This window comes from Gnatocerus cornutus, chromosome 9 (assembly GCF_029298725.1).
Source record: "Gnatocerus cornutus isolate USDA-ARS CGAHR chromosome 9, icGnaCorn1.1, whole genome shotgun sequence".
Classification (NCBI taxonomy): domain Eukaryota; kingdom Metazoa; phylum Arthropoda; class Insecta; order Coleoptera; family Tenebrionidae; genus Gnatocerus; species Gnatocerus cornutus.
The window spans coordinates 12,564,704-12,581,946 of NC_142241.1; the positions used below are offsets into that span (position 1 = coordinate 12,564,704).

Sequence of the window (17,243 nt, forward strand, 5' to 3'; positions counted from 1 at the left end):
TGGTACTTTTAGGTGATGAACCACCACCGGTACCAACAAACCCATGTCAACCATCTCCCTGTGGCCCCAATTCTCAATGTAAAGATCTAGGAAATGGTTCTCCCACGTGTACTTGTCTCCCTGACTTTATCGGCACGGCTCCAAACTGCAGACCAGAATGTGTTAGTAATAGTGAATGTCCTAGTCAGTTAGCTTGTATGAATCGAAAGTGCAAAGACCCATGTCCTGGTATCTGCGGTTTGAACGCTGAATGTCGCGTTGTGAGTCACACCCCCAATTGTGTCTGTTTGGGTGGTTACATCGGAGATCCTTTCACTCAATGCACCACTCCGCCAACACCGGTACAAGACAATCTAAGACCGTGTAATCCATCCCCGTGTGGAGTCAACGCTGAGTGTAAAGAACGCAATGGTGCTGGTTCTTGTGTTTGTCTCCCTGAATACATCGGAAACCCTTATGAAGGCTGTCGACCTGAATGCTCAATAAACTCCGATTGTCCATCAAACAAAGCCTGCATTAGAAATAAATGCCAAGATCCATGCCCGGGAACATGTGGGCAAAACGCACAGTGTCAAGTTATCAATCATTTACCATCGTGTACATGCATTCCGGGATACACCGGTGATCCTTTCAGATACTGTAATCTAACACCTGAACGTAAGAAATTTCCAGTTTTTGTTTCGAAAAATAACGACGATTTTCCAGCCGTCAGAGACGAAGTTCCTACAAATCCGTGCCAACCATCTCCTTGTGGCCCCAATAGTCAATGCCGCGAAGTAAACGGTCAGGCTGTCTGTTCGTGTTTACCGAACTACACCGGTAGTCCTCCAGGTTGTAGACCTGAATGTGTCGTAAGCTCGGAATGCCCTCTCAACAAAGCTTGTATTAATCAGAAATGTTCTGATCCCTGTCCTGGAACGTGTGGTCTGAACGCGAACTGCCAAGTTATTAATCACAGTCCTATCTGTACTTGCCAACCTGGTAACACTGGAGATCCTTTAACTAGATGTTACCCAATTCCACGTAAGATTCTTATATTTTTAAACGATTTTTTTGAGAATTTGGTAATTTTAGCACCACCTCCAGAGCCCCCAGTTGTAATAAACCCATGTGTACCATCTCCATGTGGTCCTAACAGTCAATGCCGCGACAATGGAGGCTCTCCTTCTTGTTCTTGCCTCGCTAATTTTGTAGGAAGTCCTCCAAATTGCAGACCTGAATGTACAATCAACTCAGAGTGTGCCAGTAACTTTGCTTGTATAAGAGAAAAGTGTCGAGATCCGTGTCCTGGCTCTTGTGGAGCAGGAGCCCAATGTAGTGTTATCAACCACACTCCGATTTGTACATGTCCTGAAGGTTTTACTGGAGATCCGTTTAGTTATTGTCAACCGAAACCACCAATTTGTATGATCCAAACTAATCATTAAAACACAATCTAAATTTGGAATTTTAGTACAAGAACCTGTTCGGGATGACCCTTGCAACCCATCACCTTGTGGTTCTAACGCCCAATGCAACAACGGCGTCTGTACTTGTTTACCGGAGTATCAAGGCGATCCTTACCGAGGATGTAGACCTGAATGCGTGCTCAGTTCTGACTGTCCAAGAGATAAAGCGTGTGTTAGAAATAAATGTGTGGATCCATGTCCTGGAACCTGTGGCCAGAACGCTGAGTGCAGTGTTTTGAATCACATTCCAACGTGTACTTGTATACAGGGCTATGTAGGAAACGCGTTCATTCTCTGCTCTCCAATTCCTGGTAAATATTCGCACAGAACCAAAAGAACTTCTCTGATGATCACGTTTTAGTGGAAGTTAAGAAGAACCCTTGTAACCCTTCGCCGTGTGGCCCTAACAGCCAATGTAGAGAAATTAATGGACAAGCAGTGTGTTCTTGCGTCCCTGGCTACCAAGGTAGTCCTCCAACGTGTAGACCTGAATGTGTTACAAGCGCAGAATGTCTCCTAAACCAAGCCTGTGTTAATCAGAAATGCATCGATCCTTGTCCTGGAACGTGTGGTGTTAACGCGAAATGTCAGGTTGTTAATCACAACCCCATTTGTAGTTGTCCCCCGAGGTACTCAGGCGATCCCTTCGTTAGATGTCTCCCAATACGTAAGACCTCGCTTCTTGTATTTCGTGTTTTAGTACTATTTTATTACAGCTGAAGATGTACCACCTCCGGTACCATTAAATCCATGTCAGCCGTCTCCGTGCGGTCCTAACTCTCAATGTAAAGTCTCAGGAGAGAGTCCCTCTTGTTCTTGTCTTCCGGAATTCAAAGGTTCGCCACCTAATTGTCGCCCGGAATGTGTCAGTAACAGCGAATGTGGAGACCACTTGGCGTGTATAAACCAGAAGTGTAAAGATCCATGCCCTGGAACATGTGGAGCTAATGCCGAATGTCGCGTTATCAGTCACACTCCGAACTGTGTTTGTCCGACGGATTACACAGGCGATCCTTTCTCTTTCTGCAACCCTAAGCCACGTAAGATTTTTATCTGATCGTGTTAACATTTCTTTCATAATTTTCCAACACAGAGGTTGTCGCTTCGGATTATTTATCACCGTGCTCACCATCTCCATGTGGTGCTAACGCTCAATGTAGAGAGCAAAACGGTGCGGGTGCCTGCATCTGTCTTCAAGACTACATTGGAAATCCGTACGAAGGATGTAGACCAGAATGTGTCCTCAATTCCGATTGTCCTTACAACAAAGCTTGTATCCGCAACAAATGCCAAGATCCTTGCCCAGGAACGTGCGGACAGAACGCCGTTTGCCAAGTCGTGAATCACTTACCCTCTTGCACGTGCAATCCAGGTTACACCGGAGATCCTTTCAGATTTTGCAACTTACCACCACCGCAACGTAAGATCGAGATTCTTAACATTCATAGAACTAACAGTAATTTATACAGCTGTTTTGGAAGAACCGAAAAACCCATGTCAACCCAGCCCTTGTGGTCCTAACAGTCAATGCCGTGAAGTTAATCAACAAGCTGTGTGTTCTTGTTTACCAAATTACGTCGGTAGTCCTCCAGGTTGTAGACCAGAGTGTGTAGTTAGCTCAGAATGTCCGCTAACTCGAGCTTGTTCCAACCAAAAATGTGTTGATCCGTGTCCCGGAACGTGTGGTTTGAACGCGAATTGTCAAGTTATAAACCACAGCCCTATTTGTAGTTGTCAGTCTTCGTACACTGGCGATCCATTCAGTCGTTGTTACCCGATTCCTCGTAAGTCACTACAATCATATTAGTTCGTTAGTTTTACAATCAATTTTAGCACCTCCACCGACGCCAATTCCGCCTGTTATCGCAAACCCTTGTGAGCCCTCACCTTGTGGCCCCAACAGTCAATGCAGAAACATTAACGGAAATCCATCGTGTTCTTGTCTTGCTAATTACATCGGAACACCACCAAATTGTAGACCTGAGTGTAGTATTAATTCGGAGTGTCCCAGTAACTTGGCTTGTATTCGCGAGAAATGTAGAGATCCATGCCCGGGTTCTTGTGGATCTGGAGCTAATTGCAAAGTTATTAATCACACACCGACTTGTACTTGCCCGGAAGGGTACACTGGAGATCCGTTTACTTTCTGCCAACCGAAACCACCACGTATGACTCATTTTTTGCCCTTAAAAACGTGCTTATGTCGATCTTCCAGAACCTAAACCTGTCGAAGACGATCCGTGCAACCCATCGCCTTGTGGTGGTAACGCTCAGTGCAACAACGGCGTTTGTACATGCTTGGCTGAGTACCAAGGAGATCCTTACAGAGGTTGTAGACCCGAATGTGTGCTAAGTTCCGATTGCCCAAGACACCAAGCGTGTATTAGAAATAAATGTACAGATCCTTGTCCTGGAACGTGCGGTCAAAACGCCGAATGTTCTGTTATCAATCATATTCCCATCTGCACGTGTTTGCCTGGATTCACCGGAAGCGCATTTGTTATATGTCGACAAATTGAAAGTAAGCATAGTCCCGTTTTGTTGGTTCCTCGTGAAACTGTTTATTTTAGGACCACCGATTCGAAACCCGTGTAGCCCTTCGCCTTGTGGCCCTAACAGTCAATGCAGAGAAATAAACCAACAAGCTGTTTGCTCGTGTGTTCCTGGCTACATTGGTAGCCCCCCAACTTGTAGACCTGAATGTGTAACAAGCGCTGAGTGTTCTCTGAATCAAGCTTGTGTCAACCAAAAGTGTATAGACCCATGTCCTGGAACATGTGGAGTTTCAGCTCGATGTCAAGTCGTCAATCATAATCCTATTTGTACTTGTCCGACACAATTCACCGGCGATCCATTCTTGAGATGTATTCCTCTTCGTAAGTTATTGAGGTTTTTTCGTAGTACGAAAATAAACGAGTTCTTTTAGCCGCGGAACTTGATGTGGTACCCACAAACCCATGCCAACCATCACCGTGTGGTGCTAACTCTCAATGTAAAGACATAAATGGAGGCCCTTCATGTTCTTGTCTCCCTGAATTCGTCGGATCACCGCCTAACTGTAAACCGGAGTGTGTCAGCAACAGCGAGTGCCCAACTCATCTTGCTTGTATAAACCAGAAGTGTAAAGATCCATGTCCTGGAACATGTGGGCTAAACGCAGAATGTCGGGTTGTTAGCCACACTCCCAACTGTATTTGTCTATCTGGATACACTGGAAATCCATTTGGGGAATGTCAGCTTCCTCCACCAGCTCAAGATGTTATCACGCCTTGTTCACCATCACCATGTGGCGCGAACGCGCAATGTAGAGAACAAAACAGAGCGGGATCTTGCGTTTGTCTTCCTGACTACATTGGAAACCCTTACGAAGGCTGTCGACCTGAATGCACACTAAACTCTGACTGTCCCTCAAACAAAGCCTGTGTCAACAATAAGTGTAAAGACCCCTGCCCTGGAACATGTGGTCAAAATGCCAATTGTCAAGTTGTCAATCACGTACCGACGTGTACTTGCGTTCCTGGCTTCACCGGCGATCCCTTCAGATATTGTAACCCAATTCCAATTCAACGTAAGTTAACTTATCCCCATAAAACACAAATTGACTGTCGTAACTTAACTTTAGCACCTTTGGAAGAGCCCATCAACCCATGTCAACCTTCCCCATGCGGACCCAACAGTCAATGCCGTGAAGTTAACTCCCAAGCTGTTTGTTCTTGTTTACCAAATTACGTAGGAAGTCCTCCAGGTTGCAGGCCTGAATGCGTGGTCAGTTCTGAATGTCAATCAAGCAAAGCGTGTGTTAACCAGAAGTGTGTTGATCCATGTCCTGGAACTTGCGGCTTGAATGCTAAATGCCAAGTGTTCAACCACAGTCCGATTTGTAGTTGTCAATCTGCGTACACTGGTGATCCGTTTACTAGATGCTTCCCGATACCTCCACGTAAGAATGTTAATTTCCGTGTGATTCTTGCATTAGTGAGGATATTTTAGCACCACTTGACACACCACCGGCGCCTGTAAACCCATGCGTGCCATCTCCATGTGGTCCCAACAGTCAATGCAACGATATTCGAGGGTACCCATCGTGTTCGTGCTTACCAACTTACATAGGAACTCCACCGAACTGTAGACCCGAATGTACCATTAGCTCTGAATGCAGCAGCAATTTAGCTTGTCTCAATGAGAAGTGTAGAGACCCATGTCCTGGTTCTTGTGGAACCGGAGCCCAATGCAATGTTATAAACCACACTCCGATCTGTACATGTCCGGATGGTTACACCGGAGATCCATTCACTAATTGTCGTCTTAAACCTCCACCTCCACCTGAGCCTGTAGTAACAGATCCTTGCAATCCGTCTCCTTGTGGTTCCAACGCCCAGTGCAACAACGGCGTGTGTACTTGCTTACCGGAGTACCAAGGAGATCCCTACAGAGGTTGCAGACCGGAATGTGTTCTCAACAATGATTGTCCAAGAGACAAAGCTTGTGTTAGAAACAAGTGCGTGAATCCATGCCCTGGAACCTGCGGCCAAAACGCCGAATGTAACATCTACAACCACATTCCCATCTGTACTTGCATTCAAGGCTTCACCGGAAATGCTTTCGTTTTGTGCACTCGTGTGGTGGCTCCTCCACCTCAAAACCCATGCAGTCCATCTCCATGCGGCCCTAACAGTCAATGTAGAGAGATAAACGGACAAGCTGTTTGTTCTTGTCTCCCGAATTTCAGAGGTAGCCCTCCAACTTGCAGACCTGAATGTGTTAGCAGTTCAGAGTGTCCATTGAATGAAGCTTGTGTCAACCAAAAATGTATTGATCCTTGTCCTGGAACCTGCGGAATTGGTGCTAAATGCCAGGTTGTGAATCATAGCCCCATTTGTAGTTGTCCTCCGGGGTACACAGGTGATCCATTTACCAGATGTATTCCACAACGTAAGTTTTCTTGGTCTAATTCACTGATGATTTACAACAAAATTGCAGCGCTGCAAGATCCCGTGGTGGTTAACCCTTGTAACCCCAGCCCTTGTGGTCCCAATGCACAATGTAAAGAAATCAATGGTTCTCCATCTTGCTCATGTTTGCCTGAATTCGTCGGTACTCCCCCGAATTGTAGACCGGAATGCTCTAGTAACAGCGAATGTGCGAATCACTTGGCGTGTATCAACAACAAATGTAAAGATCCTTGTCCGGGAACTTGCGGCTCCAACGCCGAATGCCGAGTAATCAGTCATACACCAAACTGTGTTTGTTTAGCTGGTCACACTGGAGATCCTTTCGTTCAATGTAGTCTTTACCAACCACCACCGGCTGTATCTATTGTTTCTCCATGTCAACCATCACCTTGCGGAGCGAACGCTCAATGTAGAGTCCAAAACACAGCCGGCGCTTGTATTTGTCTCCCTGAGTACATCGGCAATCCTTACGAAGGATGCAGACCCGAATGCGTACTTAGCTCTGATTGTCCATCCAACAAAGCTTGCATTAGAAATAAATGTTTAGATCCTTGCCCGGGTACTTGCGGACAAAACGCGAATTGTCAAGTGATTAATCATTCGCCGTCGTGTACTTGCATTCCTGGTTACACCGGAGATCCGTTTAGATACTGCAATTTTCCACCACAAGAACGTAAGTTTGTTAAACAAATCAAAAGATTGTAGAGTAATTCTTTGGTGTAGCTATTAGAGACGAAACTCCAAGAAACCCGTGTCAACCTAGTCCTTGCGGGCCGAACAGTCAATGTAGAGAAGTTAACGGACAAGCTGTTTGTTCTTGTTTGCCAAACTACACTGGTAGTCCTCCAGGATGCAGACCTGAATGTGTCGTTAGTTCGGAATGCCCACAAAACAAAGCTTGTGTGAACCAGAAATGCGTAGATCCTTGTCCTGGAACGTGTGGTGTTAACGCCAATTGCCAAGTCATCAACCATAGTCCTATTTGTTCTTGTACGCCTGGTCATACCGGAGATCCATTCACTAGATGTTACCCTATACCTCGTAAGTTCTTACAAAACAGTCGGGAATTGTTACTACTCTTTTCCCACAGCTCCTCCTCCGGTTGTCTTTGACGAACCACCACGAGACCCATGCGTCCCATCACCTTGCGGTGCTAACAGTCAATGCCGCAACAACGGCGGCGCACCATCTTGTTCTTGTTTACCAAATTACGTAGGAAGTCCTCCAAATTGTAAACCGGAATGCGTGATAAATCCGGAGTGTCCCAGTAATCTCGCTTGCATCCGGGAAAAATGCAGAGATCCTTGCCCTGGTTCTTGTGGATCCGGTGCTCAATGCAGCGTCATCAATCATACACCAATTTGCACTTGTCCTGAGGGTTTCACTGGAGATCCGTTCAGTTACTGTCAACCAAAACCACAAGAAATAGAACCGGTTAAAACAGACCCGTGTAACCCATCACCGTGTGGTTCCAACACTCGGTGCGATAATGGAGTTTGTACCTGTTTACCTGAGTACCAAGGAGATCCGTACCGAGGTTGCAGACCGGAATGTGTCTTAAGTAACGATTGTCCAAGAAATAGAGCCTGTATTCGAAACAAATGTCAGGATCCGTGTCCCGGAACTTGCGGTCAAAACGCTGAATGCGCTGTTGTTAATCACATCCCGATCTGCACGTGCGTTCAAGGCTACAGTGGGAACGCGTTTGTTCTCTGTAACCCAATTCCAGGTAGATATTACCAAAAATTGCCCCATGGAGTCTCTTACGATTTTTTTTCAGCACCAGTTATAACAAACCCGTGTAATCCATCTCCGTGTGGTCCTAACAGTCAATGCAGAGCCATAAACGGTCAATCCGTTTGTTCTTGCGTACCTGGTTATATTGGAAGTCCTCCTTCTTGCAGACCTGAATGTGTCTCAAGCTCTGAATGCCAACTCAACGAAGCTTGCGTCAACCAAAAGTGTATAGATCCATGTCCTGGAACCTGCGGGCTTAACGCTAGATGCCAGGTCGTGAATCATAATCCGATTTGTAGTTGTCCTGCTGATCTCACTGGTGATCCTTTCGTGCGGTGCTTACCCAAACCTCATGACCCACCTGTGGTTATAAACCCATGCCAACCAACGCCTTGTGGCCCCAATTCGCAATGCAGAGAAGTCAATGGTTCTCCATCATGTTCCTGTTTGCAAGACTTTGTAGGACAACCACCAAACTGCCGACCTGAATGTGTCAGCAACAGCGAATGTGCGAATCATTTGGCTTGTATGAACCAAAAATGTAAAGACCCATGTCCTGGAATTTGCGGAAGTAACGCGGAGTGCCGGGTTGTTAGCCACACTCCAAACTGCGTGTGTATTTCTGGATACATCGGTAATCCGTTCGTTCAATGTTTACCTCAACCACGTAAGAAAAAAACAATTCCGCAACTGTATTTAAGTTAAAATTTCCAGCTCCTCCACCTCAAGAAGTTGTAACACCCTGTTCTCCATCTCCTTGTGGAGCGAACGCTCAATGCAGAGAGCAAAACAAAGCCGGTGCATGTCTCTGCTTACCTGAGTTTATTGGGAATCCCTACGAAGGGTGTCGCCCTGAATGTGTTGTTAATTCTGATTGTCCATCGAACAGAGCTTGTGTTAACCAAAAATGTAAAGATCCATGTCCGGGAACGTGTGGTCAAAACGCTCAATGTCAAGTCATCAACCATCTACCTTCTTGTACTTGTATCCCTGGATACACTGGAGATCCATTCAGATATTGCAACCTACCAGAACGTAAGGAACGTTTTTTGTCTTCCACCTCTGCAACGTTTTTTTTTCCAGCGGTCCGAGACGAAGTTCCTAAAAACCCATGTCAACCGTCGCCTTGTGGTCCTAACAGTCAGTGCCGCGAAGTTAACGGCCAAGCTGTTTGCTCTTGCTTACCCAATTATATCGGTAGTCCTCCAGGATGTAGACCTGAATGCGTCGTCAGTTCCGAATGTGATCAAAATAAAGCCTGTGTTAACCAAAAATGCGTCGATCCGTGTCCTGGAACGTGCGGTCTTAATGCAAACTGCCAAGTTATCAACCACAGTCCAATCTGTAGTTGTCAGTCTGGTTTTACAGGCGATCCTTTCACTCGCTGCTTCCCTATTCCACGTAAGAAGGATGGTAGTTGTGGAAACCAATCTAAAGACTCATTTTTAGCACCACCTCAAGTCATGGATGTTATTCCTGTAAGAAATCCATGCGTCCCATCACCGTGTGGTCCCAACTCTGAATGCAGAGACATTGGTGGAAACCCATCTTGTTCTTGTTTAGCTAATTTTGTAGGCAGCCCTCCGAACTGCAAGCCCGAATGTACCATAAATTCAGAGTGTCCCAGTAATTTGGCTTGTATCAGGGAAAAATGCAGAGATCCGTGTCCAGGATCCTGCGGATCTGGTGCTCAATGTAGCGTTATAAATCACACTCCAATTTGTACTTGTCCCGACGGGTACACTGGAGATCCTTTTAGTTACTGCCAGTTGAAACCTCAAGAGATTGAACCTGTTAAAACAGACCCGTGTAACCCATCGCCGTGCGGACCCAACACTCGGTGTGATAATGGAGTTTGTTCCTGTCTTCCAGAATATCAAGGAGATCCTTACCGCGGTTGTCGACCTGAATGTGTCTTAAACACTGATTGTCCAAGAGACCGAGCATGTATCCGGAACAAATGTAAAGATCCATGCCCGGGAACTTGCGGTCAAAACGCCGAATGTTCCGTTATCAACCACATTCCAATCTGTTCTTGCATAAGTGGATACATGGGAAACGCCTTCATTCGTTGCAACCCCATTCCGGGTAAATTTGAAGACACTGGGTCTTTCAGAATCGTTTTAACACAACTTTTACAGCACCTGTGGTTACCAATCCATGCGCACCATCGCCTTGCGGGCCAAACAGCCAATGTAGAGCAATCAATGATCAATCAGTTTGCTCTTGCGTTCCTGGTTATATCGGTACTCCTCCAACATGCCGACCTGAATGTGTCACGAGTTCTGAGTGCTCTCTTAGTAAAGCGTGTGTTAATCAAAAATGTATAGATCCTTGTCCTGGAACTTGTGGTTTCCGTGCCACATGTCAAGTCGTGAACCACAACCCGATTTGTAGTTGTCTTACAGGACTATCAGGAGATCCTTTCTCTAGATGCGAGCCAATCGGTACTGTAAAAACCTCGTGGGTTCATCTTTCTTAACTATTTTATTATAGTTGTACCTGAGGAAGATCCGAAAGATCCGTGCTCGCCTTCACCATGCGGACCGAACGCCCAATGTAAAGACATTAACGGTTCACCTTCTTGCTCTTGTTTACCGGAATATCAAGGAACGCCTCCTAATTGCCGCCCGGAGTGTGTTAGCAATAGCGAGTGTTCAAACCATTTAGCCTGTATGAACCAAAAATGCAAAGACCCTTGTCCTGGATTATGCGGAGCCAATGCCGAATGTCGCGTTATAAGCCACACTCCAAATTGCGTGTGTTTAAATGGATACGTGGGAGATCCATTTTCACGTTGCTACTTGCCCATACGTAAGCCATTATTTTACGCTTGTTATTAGCTGCTCAAAAACGCTTTACTACTAATACCTTATAGTGCGCTCAAAATAGACATTTCAAATAACAAAAATTCAGACTTAGCTGAATTTTAGTACCGACCTGGGTACCCCTGTAGAAATAAAACGTGAAAGGTCACAATTTGCGGTTTTTTTATCGGTAAGTTTTATCAAAAATATAGACCAGATTAAATTGTAGATCTAACATTATCTACAAAAATAGTCCTTATACTTTTTTCCTAACGATCACCATTCCTAAGATATCGCCATCCTAAAAGTTGAAGGATTTACATTCTTTCTGATTTCCATAAAAATGCAACACCTGGAAACAATAATCAAGATATTTTAACTGGTTATGTTTTCCTAAGGGCTTTTTGCTTCTTGAAAGAGTACTACTTTTAAGTGTGTTTTTATTGCAAAAAAACAATTTTTAACAGTTATATTGACACATTTTGGTTATCATGAACAAATAGAACCTTTGTATAAATTTCACCACAATCGGCTCACCCCATTCCTTTTTATGGAAATCATGATACAGTGGAACTTCTCTTAAGCGGACACAAGATTTTGTCCGCTTAATACAGAGGACACAAATTTTCATAAACGTTTTTATAATGAAAATTTAAAATCCTATTTTTAGGACAAATCAGAAATTTTCAAAATTCGCAAATAAAATCTGTATCTCTGGTTTTGTTGACGCTACGGCCATAAAATTTGGGAAGGTTGCTACTTTAAAGTCGCTTATTAACTGTACCAAATTTCAAAAATCTAGAGCAAGAGACACAAATTTTAGAAATTTTTATTAATAGGACGAACCTAAAATCTTCAAAATTCGTCAATAAAATCTGTATCTCTGGTTCTGTTGCCGCTATAGCGATGAAATTTGAGGAAGTTTTTACTTCCATGTCATTTATTTACTGCACTTAATTAAAAACTTCCAGAGCGATAGACATAAATTTTTGAAATTTTTATAGGACGAACCTGAAATTTTCAAAATTCTTTAATAAAATCTGTATCTTTGGTTCTGTTGATGCTGCAATGATGTAATTTGAGGAGATTGCTACTTTAGCGTCATTTATTAACTCCTTTAAATTACAATATTGTAGAGCTACAGACACAAATTTTAATAAAGTACAAATAAAGCGAAATTTCTTCAAACCACTAAATTATTTTCAACTTGAAAAGATAAATGAAAAACAAAGTACAATGAAACTCTGTGTAAATCATTAGACATAAACAATAAACATGCACTTTTTGTTCTAACTGTTCCGCTTAATAGAATGTCCGCTTATGAGAAGTTGAAAATACACTAAAGCTTATGGAATTCAAAACTGTCCGCTTAAGAGAGGTGTTCGTTTGGAGAAATTTCACTGTATTTACGTGGCTTTTGTGAGCATAATGTAAATCCTTCAACTTTTTGAATGGCGATATTTTAACGGTAATTCCGAAAAATAAAAGTATAAAAACCATTTTTGTAGATTATTTTATGATCTACAATTTTTAACAGGGCTATATTTTTGATAAAACTGATCGTTTTTGAGAAAAATCTAAAAAACCAAAAATTTTGACCTTAAATAACTTTTTTAGCACACAAGGAATCTCTGGAGATTTTCGGCACTTTATTTCTACTGGTGTACCAAAACTACTCTACCAAAATTCAGCTCTGTTGGTGTTTTTGTTATTTGATCAAAATTTTTGTCTATTTTTGCCCGGACTATTAACTTTAATTGCCCCCCAAAATGACCAATTGTGATTCTTTCAGCTTTGCCTGTTCACGATGTTATCTTGCCTTGTTCCCCGTCACCGTGCGGGGCGAACGCCATTTGTAAAGAACGCAGTGGAGCAGGTTCTTGTACTTGCTTGTCTGATTATATCGGTAACCCTTACGAAGGATGTAGACCCGAATGTGTCTTAAATACTGATTGCCCCTCCAACAAAGCCTGCGTGAGAAATAAGTGCACTGACCCATGCCCTGGAACCTGCGGCCAAAATGCAGAATGCCAAGTTGTTAACCACTTGCCTAGTTGTACCTGTTTCCCTGGATATACAGGAGACCCATTCCGATACTGTAGTATTCCAGAACGTAAGCCTAACTAATTTTTTTCTCCACCTGTACTTATACCTGTAATTTAGCGCCTAAAGCAGACGAACCGACGAACCCTTGCCAACCGAGCCCTTGCGGACCCAACAGCCAATGCCGCGAAGTGAACACCCAAGCGGTTTGTTCTTGTTTACCCAATTATATAGGATCTCCACCAAATTGCAGACCTGAATGTGTAGTCAGTTCTGAATGTGCCCTTACCAAAGCGTGCGTAAACCAAAAATGCGTTGACCCTTGCCCTGGTACTTGCGGTCTTAACGCGAGATGTGAAGTGATAAACCATAGCCCCATCTGTAGTTGTCAGTCTAGTTACACCGGCGATCCCTTCACCAGATGTTATCCGATTCCACCACGTAAGATTTTACAGGATTTTAATCGAACCACTCTGACGTTGGAGTTTTAGCACCTGTTGAACCTCCAAGACCTGTAGTATCGGATCCTTGCGTGCCAAGTCCATGTGGTGCGAACAGTCAATGTAGAAATATCGGTGGCTCTCCTTCATGTTCTTGTCTGCCTGAGTTTACCGGAAGTCCGCCAAATTGCCGCCCGGAATGTACCATCAACCCTGAGTGTTCTAGTAACTTGGCTTGTATCAGACAGAAGTGTAGGGATCCTTGTCCTGGATCGTGCGGTGCTGGCGCTCAATGTAGTGTTGTAAACCACACCCCTATTTGTACTTGTCCCGAGGGATACACTGGAGATCCTTTTACTTACTGTCAACTTAAACCCCAAGAAATTGAACCTGTTAAGACCGACCCATGCAATCCTTCACCTTGTGGTCCCAACACTCGTTGCTCCAATGGAGTTTGCACGTGCTTACCTGAATACCAAGGAGATCCTTACAGAGGTTGTAGACCAGAATGTGTGTTGAGCACTGACTGTCCCAGAGATAGAGCTTGCATCAGAAGCAAATGCCAAGATCCTTGCCCTGGTACATGCGGCCAAAACGCTGAATGTACCGTTATCAACCACATACCAACTTGTTCTTGTATTCAAGGTTTCTCAGGAAACGCTTTCGTGTTGTGCTCACGTATTCCAGGTAACTATTTAACACCTTCAGAGAGTTCTTTGAATGACATTCCTCGTTTAGCCCCAGCCCCTGTAAACCCATGCAGCCCATCACCATGTGGACCCAACAGCCAATGCCGTGAAATAAACAACCAAGCCGTTTGTTCTTGTGTTCCTGGTTTTATCGGAACTCCTCCAACGTGTCGCCCGGAATGCGTTACTAGCTCTGAATGTTCCCTCAACCAAGCTTGTGTTAATCAGAAATGTATCGATCCATGCCCTGGAACTTGTGGTATCGGAGCTATTTGTCAGGTGGTTAGCCATAATCCCATTTGCAGCTGTCCTCCTAGACAAACAGGAGATCCTTTCACTCGATGCGTACCAATCAGAGGTAAAATCGCGAGTTCAACACCTGAGCGTCGTACTAGTTTTTACTTGAATTTTAGAAGAACCGCCGTCAGTTCCTATCAACCCATGTCAACCATCACCATGTGGCCCTAACAGTCAATGCAGAGAGGTTGGAGGCTCTCCTTCTTGCTCTTGCTTGCCTGAATTTGTAGGAACCCCACCAAACTGTCGCCCTGAGTGCGTCAGTAACAGTGAATGTGCCAATCATTTAGCTTGCATCAACCAAAAATGCAGAGATCCTTGCCCCGGCACGTGTGGCACCAATGCCGAATGTAGAGTAGTGAGCCATTCTCCTAACTGTGTTTGTATTCCTGGTTTTGTCGGAAACGCCTTCACCGGATGTGTTGCTCAGAGTACGTTTTATTTCGAGTTTAAATGACTGTTCTTCATTGTTATCTTTCTTTAGCGGTTCCACCACCAATTGAGAGACCAACTCCTTGTTTACCTTCACCATGCGGTGCGAACGCGATTTGTCGCGAACAAAACGGAGCTGGAGCTTGTGTTTGTCAACCTGAACACATTGGAAATCCTTACGAAGGCTGTAGGCCTGAATGTGTGCTCAATACTGATTGTCCATCGAACAGAGCTTGTGTTAACCAAAAATGTAAAGATCCATGTCCGGGAACGTGTGGTCAAAACGCTCAATGCCAAGTGATCAATCATTTGCCTTCTTGTACTTGCATTCCTGGATACACTGGAGATCCGTTTAGGTTCTGTAATCTACCTCCGCAACGTAAGAACGAGCGTTAATACTCCTCTAGTTCTTTTTTAACTGTAAACTTCAACAGCTCCACGAGATGAACCTAGAAACCCTTGCCAACCTAGTCCATGCGGCCCTAATAGTCAATGCCGAGAAGTCAACGGACAAGCTGTTTGTTCTTGTTTACCAAATTACGTGGGAAGTCCTCCAGGATGTAGACCTGAGTGCGTTGTAAGCTCAGAATGCGTCTTAACCAAAGCTTGTGTAAACCAAAAATGTGTCGATCCATGCCCTGGAACCTGCGGTTTGAATGCTAAGTGCCAAGTAGTCAATCATAGCCCTATCTGTAGTTGTCAAGCTAGTTATACAGGTGATCCATTCACGAGATGTTATCCAATACGTAAGCCATTTCATTCAAATACCAATAGTGTTCTTCACATTGTTCTTGTAGCGCCACCAGTTGAACCACCACCACCTGCTCCAATTAACCCATGTGTGCCTTCGCCATGTGGTCCCAACAGTCAGTGCCGAGATATCGGTGGAGCACCTTCTTGTTCTTGTTTAGAAAACTTTATAGGAAATCCTCCGAATTGTCGTCCTGAATGTAGTATAAACTCAGAGTGCTCTAGTAATCTCGCATGTATAAGAGAGAAGTGCAGAGATCCATGTCCTGGTTCCTGCGGTGCCAATGCCCGATGTGAAGTTATTAATCACACTCCCATTTGCACGTGCCCGGAAAGTTTCACCGGAGATCCGTTTACCAATTGTTATCCAAAACCACAAGAAGAAGAGCCTGTTAAAACAGACCCGTGTAACCCATCACCGTGTGGACCTAACGCGCAGTGTGACAACGGAGTTTGTACTTGTTTACCAGAGTACCAAGGAGATCCATACAGAGGTTGCCGACCAGAATGCGTGTTAAATAACGATTGCGCCAGAAACCTCGCTTGTATTCGAAACAAATGTAAAGATCCATGCCCAGGAACTTGTGGTCAGAATGCAGAATGCAGCGTTGTTAATCACATCCCGACTTGCACCTGCATTCAAGGATACGTAGGAAATGCTTTTATTCTCTGTTCCCCGATACCACCATCAGTGCCTAAAAACCCATGCAGTCCGTCCCCTTGTGGGCCTAACAGCCAATGCCGAGAAATCAACGGACAAGCAGTCTGCTCTTGCGTCCCTGGTTTTATTGGAAGTCCACCAACTTGCAGACCTGAGTGTGTTACAAGCTCTGAATGTTCTCTCAATGAAGCTTGTGTGAATCAAAAATGTATAGATCCCTGCCCTGGAACGTGCGGAATTAATGCAAGATGCCAAGTTGTTAACCACAACCCAATATGTAGCTGTTTACAAGGCCAAACTGGCGATCCCTTCACTCGCTGCGTGCCAATAGTTGAAGAGCCACCAGCCCCTGTAAACCCGTGCCAACCTTCACCCTGCGGCCCCAATTCGCAATGCAGAGAAGTGGGTGGTGCTCCTTCTTGCTCGTGTTTACCTGAATTCACCGGAACTCCTCCCAACTGTAGACCCGAATGTGTCAGTAACAGCGAATGTTCAAGTCACTTGGCTTGCATCAATCAAAAGTGTAAAGATCCGTGTCCTGGAAGTTGCGGAACTAACGCTGAATGCCGCGTTATTAGTCACGCACCTAACTGTATCTGTAGGCCTGGATATGAAGGAAACCCATTCGTGCAGTGCATTGAAAGAGTACAAACTCCAGTTGTAGTCAGACCGACTCCTTGTATACCATCGCCTTGCGGAAACAACGCCGTTTGTAGAGAGCAAAACGGAGCAGGAGCTTGCTCTTGTCTTCCTGAATACGTCGGTAATCCTTACGAAGGTTGCAGACCTGAATGTACCCTCAACTCTGACTGTCCCTCTAACAAAGCCTGCATAAGAAATAAATGTTTAGACCCGTGTCCAGGAACCTGCGGATTTAACGCAGACTGTCAAGTAATAAACCATCTGCCTTCTTGTACATGCCGCACTGCTTACACTGGAGATCCATTCCGATATTGCAACGTTGCCCCTCAACCTCGTAAGATTTCA

At 44.6% G+C, this 17,243-nt stretch overlaps 1 protein-coding gene across 1 annotated transcript in view; it reads left to right on the plus strand.

Moving 5' to 3' along the window:
- Positions 1-17,243, plus strand: part of dpy (fibrillin-like protein dumpy) — a 125,357-nt gene that overhangs the window by 90,303 nt on the left and 17,811 nt on the right. The window contains exons 58-86 of the mRNA XM_088046342.1: positions 13-657; positions 706-1,023; positions 1,075-1,404; positions 1,454-1,759; positions 1,810-2,115; positions 2,165-2,488; positions 2,542-2,868; positions 2,918-3,232; positions 3,282-3,614; positions 3,664-3,969; positions 4,019-4,324; positions 4,375-5,016; positions 5,071-5,388; positions 5,439-6,380; positions 6,429-7,073; positions 7,124-7,441; positions 7,491-8,129; positions 8,181-8,804; positions 8,852-9,538; positions 9,587-10,225; positions 10,279-10,584; positions 10,634-10,951; positions 12,737-13,057; positions 13,108-13,428; positions 13,479-14,474; positions 14,530-14,844; positions 14,898-15,224; positions 15,280-15,591; positions 15,643-17,232. Coding sequence (XP_087902468.1) covers positions 13-657; positions 706-1,023; positions 1,075-1,404; positions 1,454-1,759; positions 1,810-2,115; positions 2,165-2,488; positions 2,542-2,868; positions 2,918-3,232; positions 3,282-3,614; positions 3,664-3,969; positions 4,019-4,324; positions 4,375-5,016; positions 5,071-5,388; positions 5,439-6,380; positions 6,429-7,073; positions 7,124-7,441; positions 7,491-8,129; positions 8,181-8,804; positions 8,852-9,538; positions 9,587-10,225; positions 10,279-10,584; positions 10,634-10,951; positions 12,737-13,057; positions 13,108-13,428; positions 13,479-14,474; positions 14,530-14,844; positions 14,898-15,224; positions 15,280-15,591; positions 15,643-17,232 — 14,076 coding nt within the window. The remainder of the gene's footprint in view (positions 1-12; positions 658-705; positions 1,024-1,074; positions 1,405-1,453; positions 1,760-1,809; positions 2,116-2,164; positions 2,489-2,541; positions 2,869-2,917; positions 3,233-3,281; positions 3,615-3,663; positions 3,970-4,018; positions 4,325-4,374; positions 5,017-5,070; positions 5,389-5,438; positions 6,381-6,428; positions 7,074-7,123; positions 7,442-7,490; positions 8,130-8,180; positions 8,805-8,851; positions 9,539-9,586; positions 10,226-10,278; positions 10,585-10,633; positions 10,952-12,736; positions 13,058-13,107; positions 13,429-13,478; positions 14,475-14,529; positions 14,845-14,897; positions 15,225-15,279; positions 15,592-15,642; positions 17,233-17,243) is intronic.